A 19,370-nucleotide genomic window follows, 5' to 3' on the forward strand; every position below is an offset into this window, starting at 1 on the left:
GTCAACATGGACATCTGTGGAAAAGAAAAGACACGATAATGTGTATTGCCTGCCTTAAAGTGCATCTATTTTTAATCTCTGCTTGAACTTGAATTAATTTAGTCCTTCTATTATTACAGTATTGATCTCCTTAAGTGGTGCAATGTACATCATCTGTGGTACAATGCTACAATTGGATTGAGGCTAAGTTATTATTTATTTCTAATGCTGTTAAAACTTTATCAGTCATATTTGTCAACTAACTTCACGTTGTTTCCAGTGTGTTTTACACCACTAACAAGGCTGGGTTAACAAATGTTTAAAGTGGACAATTGGCCAGGAGCCACTAAAGCTCGAGGTTTACTACATAGCATTTGAATCTACATAAGTTGATTAATCATAAATATGTTAGATATTTGCACCAATGAAGTAGCTACATATCAACTATGACAGGTCCTCTATCCTCCATCCAGTAAAGAGGGACCCTGTGTCATTGTCAATTTAAGACTATCTCATATTAGTGCTTTGGGGCCCTTGAGCTGGTATGAATACAGCAGTTGAGAAACATAATATTCCTATATTTCCCGAGTTCAAACTCTTCGACAGTGTACTCTGCGAAGCTATAACTGTAACATGTGGACTGTGCCTTTAAATAACCCGGAAGTAGAAAATACTGCTCTAAAGCGGATATTACCGTGAGACCGGGGTTAGAAGTTCTCTCTCACAGCCATCTTGGATATAGCATCCCAAGTCGGTGAGTGTCTCCTCTGATAATCCAACATCATCCAGCCTTTTTTCACATTAACCCGTCTGTACCAAGCGTTTCGTGTGCTTAATTAATGTCCAGTGAACAGGCCGATGCAGCTATTACTCCTTTATGGTCCCTCTGTTCAGTAATATATGCGCCGTTGTGCCTCCGATTACCGGCTCAAAATGGGGGAACATGATGACTTCAGTTTATACTAGCAGCCTGTCAGGGCCGGTAAGAGATGTGAGGTTTATAGGTGTAACATCGAGGTGGTCACTTTAAAGAGGTCAAATTGAAGGAGAAAGTGGTGGTTAAGCTTTCCTAATGTCGAGGCTGACAGCAGCAGTTAGCTTACCGTGGCTCTAACGGAGAGTAACGTTACAGACGGAGCTCACAGGCTAAAGCATGGGCTCGGTCACCCGTTCAACCGATTATGACAACTCCAACTCATGGTCTGAACTGGTTAACCAGTCCGTTAGTGATCCGTTGTGTGCCAAAGAAGCTGTCCTAAATTACTTAAATACAACGATGCTGAAGTTAGCTTCTGATACGTACATTTCACTCTTCTGAACCTGTGTTTTTAACTGTGTTTAGCTCCTCTGGGTTAATGTGGTCTGCATTTGACAAGTTTAAGCATGGTGGATTTTGATCTACACTTGGTCTTGTGGTCTATTTGTGTTGTAACAAATCGTATTTGTGTTATTAAACGTTTCTCAAATCTAAAACTGTATTTCTTAAACAGTTACTGTAGTCTATTCTCTTAATCATGTCTAGGTTTGACAAGTGTAGTCTCTAATGGGGTTAGACCTGGTCTATTGTGTTCAGGATGGAGAAAATGCAGTGAAACAACATTTTTCTGCTTTCATAAATCGTTATGTAAGGTTGCAACCACTATTTCCCAAAGTCCATCAATGAGATCACATTGTTTTTGCTTATAAATGAAAATCAATGATCAAACTTGTTGCCAATTGTATGTCAATCAACTATTCAATGATTCAACACCCTTAAGTTGATTTCTGGCTGACAGGGGTAATAATAAAACTGCCATATAAAGTGGGGGCCAATAGGGGCCCAACAACGAAAGACCGTGAACACTAGAAGTTATTAAAACTTAACTTGTGCTAATGAACTGTCTTCTCCTTCATTTTTTCTCACAAGCAACCATGCCTGGTGAAGCCACAGAAACGGTCCCAGTCACCGAGCAGGAGATGCAGCAGCCTCAAGTGGAGACTGGTTTGTATATTTTATCTTGACATGAACATGCATGCAGTACGAGAAAGGGGTCCTTGAACTCTCAGAACTTGTGAATTGGTCAACAAGTAATCATCTATGGAAGGTTATTTGTTGAGCAAAGGATCAATATTGGATGATTGGAACATTATTTGGTTTAGGAGTTGACTCAGCTGGCTGGACACTGAGTGGACATAACAGGTGACAGTTATTTTGACTCTCACCAGCCATGTGTTGAGACATTTGTAACAGTAGTTTGATCACTGAGGAATTTGCAGTGTTGATATTGCTTGGCTTGCCTTGAAAAGAGTAATCCAGGACCCCTCTTTTTATTTACACAAACTCACGATGGAGTGTGGTGACTTGCACTGGCAACTGGATTTATCACACAATGCATGGTGTTCAGTGTGGTTTTCCCTGTGCACTATAAATTAAAAAAAACCGACTTGGAAGTAGCCTTGTTGCTGATGGTATAAAATAGATCATTCTGGTCTTGTTGGTAACAACTTTGCTTATATCCTCTTTTAACTGTTAAACACAACTTATGTTTATAGTGCAATACATGTGGTCAATACTTGTATGTAATTTTCTGAAGTGTTATGCTGACACAAACATAGTTTAATATCAGTAGACATCTTTCAAAAGTCACCAGTTTGCATATTGTACATGGTGTTCTTGACCAAAAGTAAGGTTAAATCTTGCATCTGGTTAAAAAAGTGTACATTTTTCTGAACTCAGTCACATCCAGTCTTCAACTATCATGGACACCAGGTAAATCCAATCCCATGTATTTTTAATGAATTCTTGAGCATCACTGTTCACACATGCACCTCAGTATTTTCCTGTAGAAATGGTTGGTAAGTGGGTGGAGGCGCTTGCTCAGGGGTGGGGCATAGACTTCTGTATCAACTGATCAGTTGTAGCAGGCACTAGAGAAACAGGTTAGCCTGTCACTCAGCAGTTGCTCTTCCATTACAACCAAATGTAAAAATACCAAGAGGATTCAGTGACATATAGTACACTGTACATACACGGTGAAAAGCTGCCATCAAACACATTTGTTTTGAATTTGTTTCCAAACTTTACTTTTGAGTGTGTGCACCATAGAGGAGACCATTAAATGAAGTCACCAGTAGTCCTTAACTTTGAACTTGTTTCAACTCGCAAAGGGAATTTTGACTACGCTGTAATACTTAAATGTACAGTACAAGGATGAAGAGAAATAACTTAACACCCTTGTTTATTTCAGTTGGGCTTGTGACCTAAAATGGAGTGTCACTGGTTTAGCTTAAATCAAACTGGATATGTAGTTGAGTTAGGAAGGATACTGCGAATGCGTTTGTGTCAGCTTGTCAACCAGCACTCTATTGTGGTTGCCCACAATGCTTTTATCTAGGAATAAAAGGCAATTGAAATAGATTGCAAAGTTATTTTGGATGTTTAACTATTAATACAATGACTCTTGCATAATTACTCTATAGACCGTGCCAAGAAGCAGTGCAATAATGTATACAGAGTTCATGAGTGCAGTCTAGTGTGGTATTGGTTAAATGGAGTAAATGGATTCATAGGTTATTTACATGCACAGGCTGCTGTTTTGGACTAAAGAAGGTCTTGGACACTGCATGGAGTTTGGAACATGGGCACTTTTTGTTCTTTAAGTGCACCCAACACCCCTTTTATTTATTTTTTTACACTGGTATGTCGAGCCAGTTCCACGTTGCTGAACTTTCTCACAAACTCATCGTTTTGTTCACGTGTGGAACACAATTTCTTTTTCACTTCAGTGTATCCATGAAGCTCTTAAATTTTGCAATTGGAGCTCCTCAAACATCCCCCCTTCCCCCTGTTACTCCCGTAGCTCTTCCTTCATCAGCTACAGGAGTAATGAATTCTCCCCCTGAGATGGCTGTTCCTACAGTGAACAAGGCAACCCCACTGGAGAATCCTCCAGAAACCTCTGTTCCTGCTCAAGAGATGAGCTCCCCAGAAGAAGCAAGCATTCAGACTAGTGGCGATCAACAAAATGGTGTTGCTGCAGCTGGGTTAGAAGAAACATCTGTTTCACAGCAAGGGGCACCTGCTGACCCACCAGGGGCTTCGTCTGGTTCGCCAGTTCCTGAAGAGTCCATGCCTACTGCTGAGCCTCCAACTAAAGAGGTACAAAGTCAGGAGTCAGTCGTTTCTGCTGAAGAAGTGGCCAGCAAAGAGGTTAAGCAGACTTCTGTAGAAGAGAAGGCCTCTGGAGAAGAGCTGGGAACAGTGGCCGGGAAAATTCCTGATGATCCAAAACCATCTGCTCCTGAAGACGTCAGTGCAAATAGTGACGATAGGGAGATGGCAGAAGAGGGTCCGAGGAACCTTTGCCTGGATGCACCTCAAGACGTATTGCCTGGTGATGTGAACATCGACATGGCAACTCAAAACAAAAATCTTGACAAGAAGGAACCTGTTATACTTCTCTCCAAGGGCATTCAATCAAAGGGGACCTCCAAATGTGAAGGCCCATCCATTTCCACTCGCCACCTGTCAGGTTCGTTTTAGCAGGGTCTACTCCCCCACCCCTCCGCTTTTTGCACCCATCTCTTGAATGCAACTTTTTGGTCGGGTTGGGCATATTTTTCACAAGTGGTAACATGATTGGTAAAAGTTCATGTTGTTTTCAACTCAACATATAGTCCTAGTGCTGCCTCAGTTATATTTTTTTCAGGGTAGGCCATGACTGGTTTGGAGTTTGATATTGTTTTTGTCTACATCTGTAGCACTGTAATCTTCTTAAAAAGGGTAATTATTCTTTCTATAACCTGTTCTCATACAATCGCCCTACCACCAATTAAAATTTTTGATCATTATTAAAAGGGACAGTGAATTATTATTTCACTAGGAATGGATTTGTTTGACTAAAGTTATTTTAGATGAAATACATTTAGTAGTAATAGTTTTTAAAAAAGCAAAATAGGGTTGAACAGTTCATTTAAGTTTTTTCCTTGAAACACTGGGTCAGTGGTGCCATGTCTATGTAGCAACAGCCCTTTGTGTTACATTTCATTATGAGATGCAGTGGTGTAATATGCATTTTTCTTTTCATCCTAAGTGCATCCTGACTAAATATAGAATGGTTTTCTGTGTGGAAGTTGGTAGTATGTACTCTGCATTTTGAGTGGCAGTTTGCATCAGTCAAGTTAGGCAGGTCCTTTTCCTAACCCTAAGAAAGATGGTTGCGTCTTGGTTTGAGACCATTTAACCCGCATGAGTAAGACTTAAACATTTCCGTCAAAAATTTTAAAGAGTCTTTCTCTATTCTGCTACACCTTCTGCCCCAGCTTCCTCCCAGCAACCTCAGGCAGCTTCTGGCCCTGCCAAACCTAAAGGCAAAGGTGCCAAGAGTGCGCAGGGTTCTTCTGCCCCAAAGGCTGTCCCTGGCAGAAGAAAACGATCCTCTATGTCTGCTTCTTCCTCTTCTCCTACCTCACCAAAATCTACTCCCTCTACCCCCTTGTCACCTGTGACATCTCCCCTAGCCTCTTCACCTGCTAGCTCTTCTGCTAATCAGGCTAACCGTTCCAACCCAAAAGTTGTCAAGGCTGGCAAACAAGGAAAAGCTAAGAAAGGAGAGGCATTTGTGCCTGCTCCTGCCCCTGAGGGGTGCAAGGTCACTGCCGCCAATGAAAAATCAATACAGGCGAGCCCCAAGCAAACTGTAGTTGAAGCTAAACCTGCTCCAGCAGAGACAAAGAAACCCTCACCAGCGGCTACAAAGCCTGTAGCAGCACCAGCTGCTTTCAAAGTTACCTCAAAGCCTGCTGTAGCAGCACCAGTTTCATTTTCAGATACTCTTGCTTCTAGCCCTCCCAAGTCATTTGAAGTTAAGGTAGCTTCATCAAAAGTGGCAGATGATGATCTTCCTCCACTGATCCCACCTGAGAAGCCAATTAAAATGCCTGTATTTGTACCCCCTGTTAAAGAGGGTGCCGTTGAGGCTGTTAAGCCAGCTGTTGAGGCCAAACCTGCTCCTGTTGAGGCTGCCAAGCCACTTGCAAAGGCCAAACAGGAGGCTGCCAAGCCAGCTGTTAAACAAGCTCCTGTTGAGACCAAACCAGCTCCTGTTAAGGCTGCTAAACCAGCTGTTGAGGCTAAACCTACTCCAGTTGAAGCTGCTAAGCCAGCCGTTGAGGCCAAAGCAGCTCCTGTTAAGGCTGCTAAGCCCGCTGTTGAGGCCAAAGCAGCTCCTGTTAAGGCTGCTAAGCCCGCTGTTGAGGCCAAAGCAGCTCCCGTTAAGGCTGCTAAGCCCGCTGTTGAGGCCAAAGCAGCTCCTGTTAAGGCTGCTAAGCCAGTTGTTGAGGCCAAAGCAGCTCCCATTAAGGCTGCTAAACCACCTGCTCAGGTCAAACCTGCTCAAGTTGAGGCTGCTAAGCCAGCTGTTGAGGCCAAACCAGCTCCCGCAGAGGTTGCTAAGCCAGCTGTTGAGGCCAAACCAGCTCCTGTTAAGGCTGCTAAGCCAGCTGTTGAGGCCAAACCAACTCCCGTTGAGGCTAAGCCAGCTGTTGAAGCCAAACCAGCTCCTGTTAAGGCTGCTAAACCACCTGTTGAGGCTCAAACTGCCCCTGACAAGGCTCCTAAACAAGTTGAAGAAACTAAAGCTGCTGCTTCTAAGACTGTAAAACCAGATATCAAATCTGCCCCTGTTGAGGTTGTCAAGCCAGCTGCAGAACCTAAACCAGTTGCTGCTGAGGTTTCCAAGCCAGCTCCTGTGAAGGGTGCCAAGGAAGTTACTGAGGCCAAATTGGTTGAGGTTCAGGCCGCACCTGCTGAGGTTGCCAAGCCTGCCAAACCACTAGCTGAACCTTCAACTGCTCCCTTGAAACCCGTTCCAGTTGAGCCTGCAGTTCCTGCCCAAGTTCCCCGTAAACTCACATTTGCTGAGGCAGTTGCAAAACCTGCCCCTGTTAAACCTGAGGTTGAGGTAATCGGTACAGCTCCTTCTGAACCTGTCTCATCACCCAAACCTGCCCACACACCTGCTAAAACACCAGCCAAAGTGGAACCTGTGATCAAGAACGACAAGGGTATTTTCTTCTTTCTCTCCTCTTTTGTGCCATCTGTTTTTCCAACTGTCACTGCAATCTGGGAACTGCTCAGATGCTTAGATATGCCATTCTCCAAGGTTATGCAGTATAAATAACATTTGTTTCAAGATTCTACCTATTGTTGACATGGATGCATCTGGTTTTGGAAAAAAGTCTGTTCTGTGGTTATATACTGATACATATACTTGTGTGATCATATGATGTCCATCAGCCTTTATATAGTAAAAATGTCTTGTCGCTTTGGTAAATAGGGTATTAGATTGAAGGGGAATCATGTTCTCAACACACAGAGCACATAGTAGTTTGGATTTGAGGTTAAAAAGCTCTAATTATTGTGATTGTGTAGCATTAAGTTTAAGCAATACAAATATACATGGATACAACTATTTTTATTCTCTAGGAATGATGCATCGTATTTACAAAATAACTTTCAGGGGTACACCTGTGTGAAAGGTGCCATGTTGTGAATAATTTTGGTTTCTGTTGGTGGTTTTTGTAGGCTCCGGCACTGAGTCGGACAGCGATGACTCAGTTCCTGACCTGGAGGAACAGGACTCTGCACAGACACAGACACAGCAAGCTCAGGTGAGTGTACAGTCTGTTCTTGAATATTGTGTTCACTGTTGATTAGAGCCCAAACAAACAGGACCATTACAACATCTACTGGCTATGTCAAATGTTTTCAGCAGATGTTGTTGGTCTGTAACTCTTCTGTGATGATTTGCACAGTGACTTTCGTTCTTCTGAGTGTACTGAAGCCAGCCTTTCTGTCCTGAGAAGAGAAACTTAAAACTAGTGACGTACCTTCACAATTTGTATCGAGTCTATATGTACTTATTGACATTGAATGTGTATGAATCTTTTATAGCTTGCAGCAGCCGCTGAGATAGATGAGGAGCCTGTCAGCAAAGCCAAACAGAGCCGCAGTGAAAAGAAGGCGCGGAAGGTAACAAGCTTAACTTTACCATTACAATGGGTGTTTTTAATTTGAATGGTGCTTTTCTTTGTAATGGTCAAAATTTGTCCACATTTGTAAAATGATTTTAATTTCTTGCAGGCAATGTCAAAGCTTGGTCTCAGGCAGGTAACAGGGGTCACCAGGGTCACGATTCGCAAGTCAAAGAACATCTTGTTTGTCATCACCAAGCCAGATGTCTACAAGAGCCCTGCATCAGACACATACATCGTCTTCGGTGAAGCTAAGGTATGTAGCCAGTAACAATACAAGCCACATTAGTCTTGGTGCCATCTTAAGGTGTTGAGTAATAAGTAATAACATTGCTCCTACCAGCTTGTCTATTCTTAGCATTTTTTAAGGCAGCAGAATAGACTCATTGAGAGATTTGGTCAAAATGTTAGAGAATGTCCACGGCTAAAATGTTACTGCCAAATGTTGTATTCATGTCTCATTTTGCCATCTCTCGTGCACTCCAGATTGAAGATCTTTCCCAGCAAGCCCAGCTGGCTGCTGCAGAAAAATTCAAGGTACAGGGAGAAGCTGTATCAAACATCCAGGAAAACACACAGACGCCAACAGTACAGGAAGAGAGCGAAGAAGAGGAGGTAAGATAATACGCTTCTATTCAAGTCAAGTCTATGCTAATTAATATGTATTCTTGGTTCATGAGATGAGGTGTTACAAATTTCTGCCCACATTATTTTTATAGGTTGATGAGACCGGAGTTGAGGTCAAGGACATTGAACTCGTCATGTCACAAGCCAACGTGTCGCGGGCGAAGGCTGTACGCGCCCTGAAAAACAACAACAACGACATTGTCAATGCTATTATGGTAAGACTATGAAAACCTTTTCTAATGTTAGGAAAATTGTTTGGAGTCATTCTCAATAAGCCATTTGTATTTGTATGTGGATAACTCTTCAGTGATGAATAATACAGTGACTTTCGTTCTTCTGAGTTTACTGAAGCCAACATTTCTGTCCTGAGAAGAGAGAAACTCTCTGAACTGAAAAAATTATTCTTAAAACGTACGCTAACAAATCTTTTTTGTTCCCTTTGCAGGAGTTGACAATGTAATGGGACCCTGTCAACAAAGAGTTGAAGAAAGGTTGCTGATTTAATCTAAACTCGTTTATACAATTTATACCCAAGATGGAAATAAAGTTGTGGCTTGATGAAATGAAATTTTGGTGTTTGCTGTTCATTGGGAAGTGTGTGTGTGTGTGGGGGGGGGGTTAATTGTGGATTGATTATTAGTGTGGTTAAGGCAGGGATGGGGCAGGTGTCCTTAAACAGGACTAATGGAAATATGGATTTTTATCGGGAATCTTCCTTCCATTTTCTTTACCCTTTATATTCCTTTTTAGAGGTCATAGGAAGTTGAACCAGTTACAGCCTTATGTTGTAGAGGACACAACACCATACTCGACACACAGAGTCCCAGTATTCAGTATTCAATGCTGAGATTCAAGCCTTTAAGCCTCCTGATAAATGTGACAAACCACCAAGCCACTGGTACCCTGTTGTTTGTGTCAAAATACATGTACTTGAACTTATGTGGGTGATGGGGCTGGTAATTCAGTTAGTTCATCTGCTTGTTATTTTCAGCTAAACTTTTTGGGATTGACTTTATTTGATAGTTGGTGTAGAGAGGAAACATGGGGATAAGGAGGGTTATGACATACAAAAGCTCCACACATTCGACAATCAAGGCACCCCACTTTGAGCTAAACTTGATCATTAACACTTTGCCTAGCTGAGGTGAATGGACATTTCTTAAGCCACTTTTTCACATTTTGTTATTTTGCAGCTTCTAAAATCAAATAAGATCAGCTAATTGTAAGTGTCATGTCTGGTTTCTTCCAGACATATTGAGACTTGAGGCCAAACAGTTCAATCTTGGTTTCATCTGACCAGAGAATCTTGTTCAGTAATGTGAGCTGCAAGTCCTTTGGGTGTGTATTTGCAAACTCGTATGTTTCTCGCTGAGGAGAGGTTTCCATCTGGCCACTCTGCCAGAAAGCCTCCAGGGGAGTGCTGCAGTGATGGTTGTCCTTCTGGAAGTTTCTCTCATCTCCACACAGGATCTCTGGAGCTCAACCAGATTACCATTGGGTTCTTGGTCACTTCTCTTACAAAGGCCCTTTTCCCCTGAAGGATCAGTTAAGCCTAGCAGCCAGCTCTAGGAGGAGCCCTGGTTGTTCTGAACTTCTTCTATCTAAGAATCATGGAGGCCACTGTGCAGGCAGTTCCTTCCTCCTCATGGCTTAGTTTTTGCTTTGATAGGCATCGTCAGCTGTCAGACCTTATGAAGACAGGTGTGTGCCTGTCTAAATCTTGTCCAATCAGCTGAATTTACCACAGGTGAACTCAGATCTAAGTGTAAAAACATTTCAAAGTAGGCAGAGAAATGGGAGCAACCTGAGGTAGATTTCAAGTGTCAGCAAAAGGTCTGAATACTTATGTCAATGAGATATTTCATTTTTCCCTTTTTAATAAATTTGCAAAAAATTCTAAGATTCTGTTTTTGCTTTGTCACTATGGGTCATTGTTTTTTTGTTTTTTTTATTTTAGCATAAGGCTCCAACATAACAAAATGTGAAAAATTTAAGGGGTCTGAACACTTTCCAAATGTTCTGTGTATTAGGTAGCTGTGGAACCAGAGGTATGAATGCCAGTCCTAACTGGCTGCTGGAAGCAAACTGTGACCTGCTTGTGACACCTCAATTTTCATGTTTTGAGAAATTGAAGTTGATAAAGTAGCAGTTAGTGGAGATGAACACTGTAGTTTTTAGTTTGAGGTCAGACCTGGTATAACAGATATTTAAAATGTGACAAGATTTTTTTTTAACAGGCCAGAAGCACAGAGGTGATTTTATTTAGACTAATAAAACTTCCTCTTGTCAAATGTTTTGTTTCTCTGCTATAGCGTGGCTACTAGAGTCTTTGCGATTCTTTTCACCACCTGTATATGGAGTTTGGTCACTTACCCAAACTCCCAGCATGGCCCCACCCAGCTTTTATCCAGCTATGACTACTTCATGCTACACTCCCACACAACCTGACCTCTTTGGAGATAGTACAGGTATGTAAGCCTGGATCTATTAGATGAATGTTGGAAGGAAAGCTTCATTTTCAGCAGTGACATTGTCAAGAGAAATAGACAAAAAATTTGAAGGTCTACAGTTAATGGGAGGCATAAACCGCTTATTGTTACTTAACTTGGATGTTTGACCTTCACTGTGCAGAGTCATGCATTAGTAACCTGACCCCCAAAAGCACAGTTTTCACATTCATCTACTGTCGTTTCTCTGTGCTCACTTTAAATCTCAATTTTAGACATGTACATGTATGTGCAAGCATGAATCTGTGACATCAAAACTAGTTTTAAAACTGATCCTGGCTCAGAATGCAATTTAGTGCAATCCTCCAGTGCACCAAAACCTAGAATGAAATTTTCAGTGAAGTATGAGACATGGTGTGACCAGTAGTTCAGCCTTTTAAATGAATAATATTTACAATAGCCTATATGTTCATAGATATTGGATTTTAATAAGGTAGGAAGAGGAAATGTCATTTTAAGAATTTTTCACAAGGTAATCAGAATTGTTTTATTGGAAAAAAACGATCAAACAGATTATTAATCCAAGCAGAGTATCATAGAAAGTCTGGAGGAGACACAATCACCATAGATAAACAAACGGATGCTATGAAATTCCCATTATATTTATGAACCATTACATTTGTATTTTTTTTTTACTACCACTTATAGGATCTCATGTCCAAAAAGACAATAAAGACAAGAAAAAAGAAAACATTTGTACTCAATATTTTGATGACTGAATCACTCAGATTACTGCTTTTGATTCATAAACTGCTTATATTTGTGTATTCCTTTAACAATTACTTCTGTACAATTATTTCTTCGGCTAGTTTTGACTATCTCCTGACATTTTTAGATGAAATAATCAATTCAGAAAATAATCATTGATAATCGATGATGGAAATAATCATTAGTAGCAACCTTACAAATGGAAAACACAAGACAATGCATTTACCATTCAACAAATAAAAGTATTGTTTTTTATTTAAATATACATGATATATAATTTATTGGCTCCTCCTTCTGTTAAGGCGCCATTTATAATGGCTTTATCATCTTTAATTAATGGTTAATATATCATCAATGCTTTAGCGATCAGTCATAATCCACAAGAGACAAATGTGTCATGCTGGAGGAGGATTTTGCACAACCTGGCAACCCAAAAGTTCTTCTTGCTAATGGCTAATAACTGATCTATAAGCATTAATAAATGGTTAATTAACCAGTAATAAAGATTGCTTATACACCCTTTATAAATGGTGCCTTATTAGAATATACATGCCCATTTTGATTATTGTCATGGATTTGAGATGTTTACCTGTTTGTAACGCCCTTGGTAAATGCACATATTTGGCACGAATTTTAAAGGCAAACAAAAAATAAAAGTAAATTAAGATAATCAAAATAAATATGATTTTTGTTGCATTATAATCAAATTTTCGGCCATGGATAAGATTATTTGAAGTGATCATACTGGGTGGTACGGAGACCATAGAAAATCCCATTAAATGTGAGGTTGCCTCCCTCACATCACCCGCAGCTGTGGCTGAAAGCTCTAGAAACGTCTAGTACGCTCCAGCTGCGTCAGAACTGCCATTCTCATCCCGAGATACGCAAGAACATCCGGAGTATTACAGTCCACTGGATAGAGGCGTTTGCAGTGGCTGTGTGTGGGCAGCATTCCTTCTTTTTGCAGGCATTACCATTTTTTCTCACAAGACTGCTTTATCTGCGAAAAAGAGGCTCACTTCACGCCTAAACATGTAAGTGGTGGAATGTTAACGTTAGGATACAACAGAGAGAAAGTGGTAGTAAAACATGCTTAACTAGCTAGCTACCGTTAGCCGTCAGACAACATGCTTTCGCAAAGGCGGGAGGTCGGCCTAGCCTTAGTGAAATGTAAGATAACGGCAACTCGCTACCTAGGGGACCGGGTTAAAGAACGCTCTTTACCTAGGCAGTTATTATAGAAGGTCCTAGTTCCCAGCATTAGCTGTAAAGACGGCTACTTCTGCCTGATGTTTGAGTCAGGTGCACCGCATGGCTTAACTAACGTAGCGGCTAACGTCAGCGTTGTTAGCTTGGCTAGCAGAGTGTCCATTGATCATTAGATTAGCACCAGGTTTGTGTCAGAAGTCATGATATCACCGTTAAAAATTGTAAACGGGAATGTTAACAAGAAAGGTAAAACTATCAATCGTTAGCTGCTTGATCTCAAAGTTGTGAAGAGTGAGCAACGTTTAGTCAAACATTTTTGCCTAATGCTAGCTTCATATTGGTCCACGATCATTTGTAAGAGGATTTGGCTAATGAGGCCATCGGTTCATTGCTAAAAGAAGAATAGTATCCATAAATGTGCAGTTTTAAATAAATCTTATCTACTTAAACAAAATCCAAACTTATCAATAATCAGGGGTGAGTGAGTCGTTACTGATTAGTTGCAACCACAGACATGTAACTGTACTGGAAGGTCTATTTCTCAGTGAGGTACTTATCAGTAAGTCTAACCCTGTATAATGGAGGAACAATCACATCATCATTTAATACTTTTTCTTTGTTTCCAATTGGATAGAAAAGATCTTGTATTCTTCCCTGTTCTTCTCTCGTGTCTTGCAGCTGCACCTGTAAAGTTAGACTGATAACTGAACTTTACACACTAGTGGGTAGCGCTGCAACGATTAGTTTGCTAATCGATTAGCAGATCAACAGAAAATACATTGGCAGCTACTTTTGGTAATTTAATAATTGTTATAGTTATTTTTTTTTTAAAACAAACATCGGCCGACTCAAAGTTTTTTCTTTGCTTTTCTTTTCTTTTTTTCGGGCATTATAGTAAATGCGATATCGTGTGGGTTTTAGTCAGTTGATTTGAATTTGAATTGAGCATGATTAGAACTTTTGCTGCTACATGTTTAAATGATTAGTTTGCAACAAAAGATTATTATTATTATTGATTATCTGCTGAGTAGTTTCTTGATCAATCAGTTAATTGCTTAGCCTAAGGTGATGTCATCCAATTGCTTCTTTGCCCCCAGGCAACAGGCCAAAATCTAAAATGATCTAGTTTTCTGTCAAGTTAGACCAACAAAAGATGCAAGTCTTCACAAATGAGAAGGTGGAGGAAAGGAACATATGGCATTTTTGCTTAAAATTGCTAAGAGAAGAGGATTCAAATGATTAATCAATAATTAAAATAGTTGCTAATTTATGTTTATATAAATATATACATATTTATGTAATGTATTTATTTGTCTGTCAATTAATTGATTAATAAACTCATCGTTTCTGCTGTAAAAAGTACAGTCATATGCATAGTATGTATACTGTGTATTGTATATTATAACACTGTGAGAGTACAGTCTAGACCTGTTCTATATGAAAAGTGCCCTGAGATAACTTCTGTTATGATTTGGCCCAATATAAATAAAATTGACTTGAATGTAGGAGAACTTGAGCTGACTTAATCTAATTTAATTTAACTTGTCACGTTTAGCTCAGATGTTTCACTTTAGAGGCTGCAGGAGCTCACTGTGTAACTAGATGCTTTGTGGCAACCTGATACGTGGGGTTTTTCCGAAGGCAGGCTGTTGTGCCTGAAGACTTGCTCAACTGTCAATAGCACCGATGTATTTTTCATGCAAGAGCTCTACTGTTTTACAAAAAATAGGAAAGAAAGGTTTGGACCAGATCCACATGGTTTAAAGCTCTGTACAAAGGTAGCCAGAGCTGTACTTTTAAATGGACACAGCAAATTACATTTTGATACTCAGTTTTTCTTGAAAGCATCATAGCCTTAAGTTCTGTAACAGACTGTTTACATGTGTTGATATTTTGGTGTTTTCTGTCTTTTCACAGGCATCCAGCAACTGCCAAGTGGTACGATAGGAGGGACTCTGTTTTTATAGAGTTCTGTGTAGCAGACAGCAAAGATGTTAAAGTCAATTTTGATAAAACAAAGTGTGGTTTCAGGTATGTTTCCTTATGTTCACTCTTAAAGCAGACAATAAAAATGTATCGAATTATGATTTCTTGTTAAATGTATTGTTGCTGGTTCCACTCTTTATGTATACTTTTTGTTGAGTAACGTTTAGTATCGATTACAAGACTTTTGCCATGATTTGCCTGTCCCACTCAGACTTCTGAGATAAAAACCCTCAAGTTGGCACAGAGTCTACACTCTTGTCTGTCACAACAGTTCTTCTATCTCAGTGGTTCTGAGATCTGTCCTCACGTCGTTGTGAACTGTCCTCTTTTAGCACACCAGACAGCCATTAATTATTTTATTAATGTCATAGGAAGCATGAAACAAGCTTCATGAAAAGGGGATTGAGTGACATAATAAGATACATGAAAAATTTGCAAAAATGCTGTAACACAGTAAGAAATAAAACAAACGAGCAGTTGGAGTTATAGTTTCAATTTCACTTCTCAAGTGTTCAGTTTTCTCAATTGTGGATTTCTCCAAGTGGAGTAATATATACACCATATATTTCTCCACTAACAGTAGTTTGAGATTTTCAACATCTTGTAGTCTGCACTTAACACGTCTGTTGTTTTATTCTCCCCCAAAATAAGTTAATTTTGTTTTCTCCACAGTTGTCTTGGAGGAACTGACAATGTCAAACATGAGAATGAAATAGACCTTTTTGAAGCTATTGATGAAAATGTAAGTCTGAATCATTGCTTTGACTAAAATTGCAGATACTGCAGATGGGATTGTACAGTTGTAGCCTGAAAATTGATTACTCACTGCTCTGTTTTCTTTCTGCCTCATTGCAGGAATCCAAACACAAACGCACAGATCGTTCAGTGTTGTGCTATTTACGAAAAGCGCAGCCAGGGAAGGCGTGGCCGAGGCTAACAAAAGAGAAGGCTAAGGTCAGTTATACACAGACAAACACAGTCCTTAAGTATAAAGAATCATGCAGTTAATTGATGCATAACATTACAGTAATTGGATTAATTTCATCAAATCCCCATAATGAGTGGCATTGATTTTGTGTTTTCACAGCTGAGTTGGCTCAGTGTCGACTTCAACAACTGGAAAGACTGGGAGGACGACTCGGATGAAGAGATGGGCAACTTCGATCAATTCTCAGATGTAAGCACTATGATTAGTAGAGATTAAATAATTCATAATTACTTTGAAGGGATCTTTTTTTTTTTTTTTTTTAAACATAATTAAAAGCTTTTTGTAAATTGTTGTATCAGCTTTAATACGGTCAGTCAACATTACAGACAGGCCCACCCCAAAAACTGGCATTTGACCAAGGCCCAAAATGTCAGAACAGCTTGTGTGAATGTGGGTAGAATAAAATGTTATGGACTAATGATGTTTTTAATAATAGATGGTAAAATATGCATACTTTTTCATTTTTCATTTAATATAATCTGATGATACCAGTCAGAAATTATGTATTCATTTATATTTTTCAATATAACAACTGATTATTGCACACTTGGCATAAAATAGTCCTAATCTGTGTACGAGTGAGGTACAGATTTTAAGAAGAAAGGGGTGCCTTAGTGACATGCCTGTATAAGATGCACCTGAAATAATTATTTTGAAAAAGAGTAAAAAATAATGGTACCTGGTATTGAACTGGTACTTGATATTTGAAGGGGGAAGAAGTTGGGACTTTTGGACCTCACTGTACGTGCTATAATTGGTAGTGAGACAAAAAGTAAGTTTAAATACTCTAGTGTTGGCTAGTTGTTAGCTGATGTAGGAAAATTCAACTACACAGTTCTGCAAAGAGGAGGAATTGTTCACCATAGTCTGATTCTCAAATGCAAACACGTCTTTCCGCATTCCGCGTATACTTGTATCGTTTTGTGTGCCAACTTGACAAATGAGATTATGGATTTAAACCAAGAGAGATGTAAAAGTTGAACGTTTTCCATTTAAGAAAAGGAATTGACATAGCTTTAACAATCCTGGTGTAATATTACAGATGATGAACAACATGGGAGGTGAGGATGACCTACCCGATCTAGATGGTGCAGATGATGTAAGTATCTTTTTTTCCACCTTTTATATTCACAAATAAAAAAGCTACTACTTCTTGTGGTAAACTCTAGTCAGATGATGATGTGTAACATTTTACAACCTAATCTTGTACCTTTTTTCTGTTTAGGATGAGTCTGCAGATAGTGATGATGAGAGTAAGTGTGAGCCTTTGGAACAACACAAATTACAACTGTTGTAGATGGTTACAGTTTCTGGTAATGGCTGCTTGTTTGGATGGAAGGCTGAATGTTACCTCTGCTTTACTTTTACTTTCAGAAATGCCAGATTTGGAATAGAAGACTGTAAGACTCTGGAAAGAAAATGGAAGAACAGGGGGCAAGAGGAATCTTAACAAATGTATATCTTGAAATTGAAGGCAGTGACAAACAACTGTACATATGAGTCAGTAGTCATATTTAAATCCATAGCCTCAGCTCCAAAGTCTTGACCGATCAGTCCACTGAAGGTTGATATGCATGGTATTGTACAGAGCAGCTATCTCCACTTCCATTTGCTGTACTGCACCTTTTGGGTATCTTGTTTTACTGTTAAATATTACAACTAAGCACACATTATTTGTTGGAAAAGCTGTATAGTTGTCCTCAGCTGAGCAATACGTGTTAAGAGATTTACAATCTGTTTTCAAATGAATTGTGGTTTAAAATGATAAGGCCCACCCATTCCCAATGTTGTGGTTTTAAGTTAGTCAACCAGTGTAGTTTATCCCATGATTTAGGAGAACACTAGCTATGTACATCAGAAGAATTAGATGCATTTACTGATTGGGTTCCTCCAAAGCCTTCCATGTGCTGTGAATTAGATATCCAGGAAGCCAGTCTTTGTTTCTGTAGCTTAACCTTCCAGCTTACATGTTTCCCTTTACTTCTTGTTTAATGTTTGTAAAATTGGAATAATCTGAAATCATCGCAGAAACATTTGCATCTTCCCAGTGATCACCTACTTTGGTAAACTGAATGAATTCCACATTTTAGTATCTTAACAGTTCCTCCCTGCATACCCACCTAACATGCACACTCATGTTAGATGGCAGAAGCAAGGTGAAATGTTTTGCAGCTGACAAAGAGGCTTGAAGCTTGGTTGGGCCTCAGCATCATATGGTTTGTTGCTATCCTCCAGGTTCTTTCCGTTTGTTCATCTAGAACAGATCCTCCCTTGTTGGTGAGGGAGTGTTGGACCGATACGGCGACGTGTAATGACCAAATTATATTTGCACTGTCAATAAAATGTAAGGGGAGACAAGTAATGTTGAATTACAGTGGAAATTCTTTTTTTATGTCTACATCTTTCTAATAAACTGTTTAAGAATCATTTAATGCCTTTTTTTGTAAAGGACATTTGACTTGTGTTTTATTCATTTGCCTCTAGATACATCTGACTTTCTTTCAGAAGAAGGGTCATGATCAGTGGGGTTTAACCACCTAGCATCATTGGAAAAAGAATAATTTAGAACAGAATACGTGATGATTTGGGGAGTTGTGGGACCAAGTTAGGCTTTGAACCTGCCAACAGATAAGTAACTTGTACTGGGGTTAATATAATTGTCTAGCTCTTATTTATTTCAGAACATCCCAAAACCAATAATTTCATCTGCACTTACATATACATACAGTGGCTGCATTATCTGGCATACCTGTAATTCAGTGTAACAGGTCTTCCATAAATCCTACTTTTGCAAAGTTTGTATGGTTGTATAGTTTTGTTTTTTTGTTTTTTTTTTGACAAATGTATGGTGGTGGTGGTACACTGGTGTACGTTATACTGAGAATTTATATTTTTTGTCCCACCTATTTAAATACATGACAGTTGCAGAATATTAGAAACGCCTCTGAACAGAATGCAGTCCAGTCATGGATTGATTATGAGACAATGGCCCCCATCCCTCTCAATATAGCAACAAGACAGATTTGCATCCCTATATATTTGTTTTGCATCTTTTAGTGTTTTTTTTCTGTGTCTCTGAGGCTGTGCTGTGTCTCTTTGCAAGTGTAGTCCGCAGGGCCTGTGCTCTGCCAGCGGGCTCAGTAGAGTCTATGACAGTGTCAAAAAATGAACATTACAGGGATCATTAAAGGTTTTTAGGGCAAATCAGTTGGAATTTATTATGTTGCAGAAGTGTTCCTAATAAAGTGGCTACTGAATGTATTTTTAAATGTTTTAACTACAGTTATGCTTGTAATATTTCAGAAATCGACTTAGGACCTTTTGAGACCATCACTGCATTGCAGAGGAACTGA

The 19,370-nt window shown here is 39.6% G+C and overlaps 2 protein-coding genes across 3 annotated transcripts; both read left to right on the plus strand.

Annotated features, from left to right (window-relative positions):
- Positions 1–663: 663 nt before the first annotated feature.
- naca (nascent polypeptide-associated complex alpha subunit) lies at positions 664–9,187 on the plus strand. Of its 2 annotated transcripts, XM_022739282.1 has the most exons (9): positions 664–733; positions 1,886–1,960; positions 3,819–4,490; positions 7,544–7,629; positions 7,913–7,990; positions 8,102–8,248; positions 8,479–8,607; positions 8,712–8,834; positions 9,065–9,187. In XM_022739282.1, exons 2-9 carry the CDS (start codon positions 1,891–1,893, stop codon positions 9,077–9,079), a joined length of 1,320 nt encoding a protein of 439 aa, XP_022595003.1. In that variant the 5' UTR covers positions 664–733; positions 1,886–1,890; the 3' UTR covers positions 9,080–9,187. The 2 variants fall into 2 exon arrangements, with proteins under 2 accessions (XP_022595003.1, XP_022595004.1); XM_022739283.1 differs by lacking the exon at positions 3,819–4,490.
- A 3,499-nt stretch (positions 9,188–12,686) lies between these two features.
- ptges3 (prostaglandin E synthase 3) lies at positions 12,687–18,444 on the plus strand. The gene is made up of 8 exons (XM_022739223.1): positions 12,687–12,868; positions 14,961–15,074; positions 15,702–15,771; positions 15,885–15,983; positions 16,117–16,206; positions 17,060–17,116; positions 17,243–17,270; positions 17,392–18,444. Coding segments are annotated over exons 1-8 (480 nt in total). The 5' UTR covers positions 12,687–12,866; the 3' UTR covers positions 17,412–18,444.
- The last annotated feature ends 926 nt before the right edge of the window (positions 18,445–19,370 follow it).

The sequence above is a fragment of the Seriola dumerili genome, unplaced genomic scaffold (assembly GCF_002260705.1).
Source record: "Seriola dumerili isolate Sdu_G_001 unplaced genomic scaffold, Sdu_1.0 BDQW01000043.1, whole genome shotgun sequence".
Lineage (NCBI taxonomy): Eukaryota > Metazoa > Chordata > Actinopteri > Carangiformes > Carangidae > Seriola > Seriola dumerili.

Bases quoted from the DNA above. Each gene is read 5' to 3' on its own strand.
- naca (XM_022739282.1), top strand. From the start codon at position 1,891: ATGCCTGGTGAAGCCACAGAAACGGTCCCAGTCACCGAGCAGGAGATG. The intron at 4,491-7,543 runs GTTCGTTTTAGC...TGGTTTTTGTAG, and splicing joins TTCCACTCGCCACCTGTCAG to GCTCCGGCACTGAGTCGGAC. The intron at 7,991-8,101 runs GTAACAAGCTTA...AATTTCTTGCAG, and splicing joins GTGAAAAGAAGGCGCGGAAG to GCAATGTCAAAGCTTGGTCT.
- ptges3 (XM_022739223.1), top strand. The intron at 15,075-15,701 runs GTATGTTTCCTT...TTTTCTCCACAG, and splicing joins AAAACAAAGTGTGGTTTCAG to TTGTCTTGGAGGAACTGACA. The intron at 16,207-17,059 runs GTAAGCACTATG...GTAATATTACAG, and splicing joins ACTTCGATCAATTCTCAGAT to ATGATGAACAACATGGGAGG.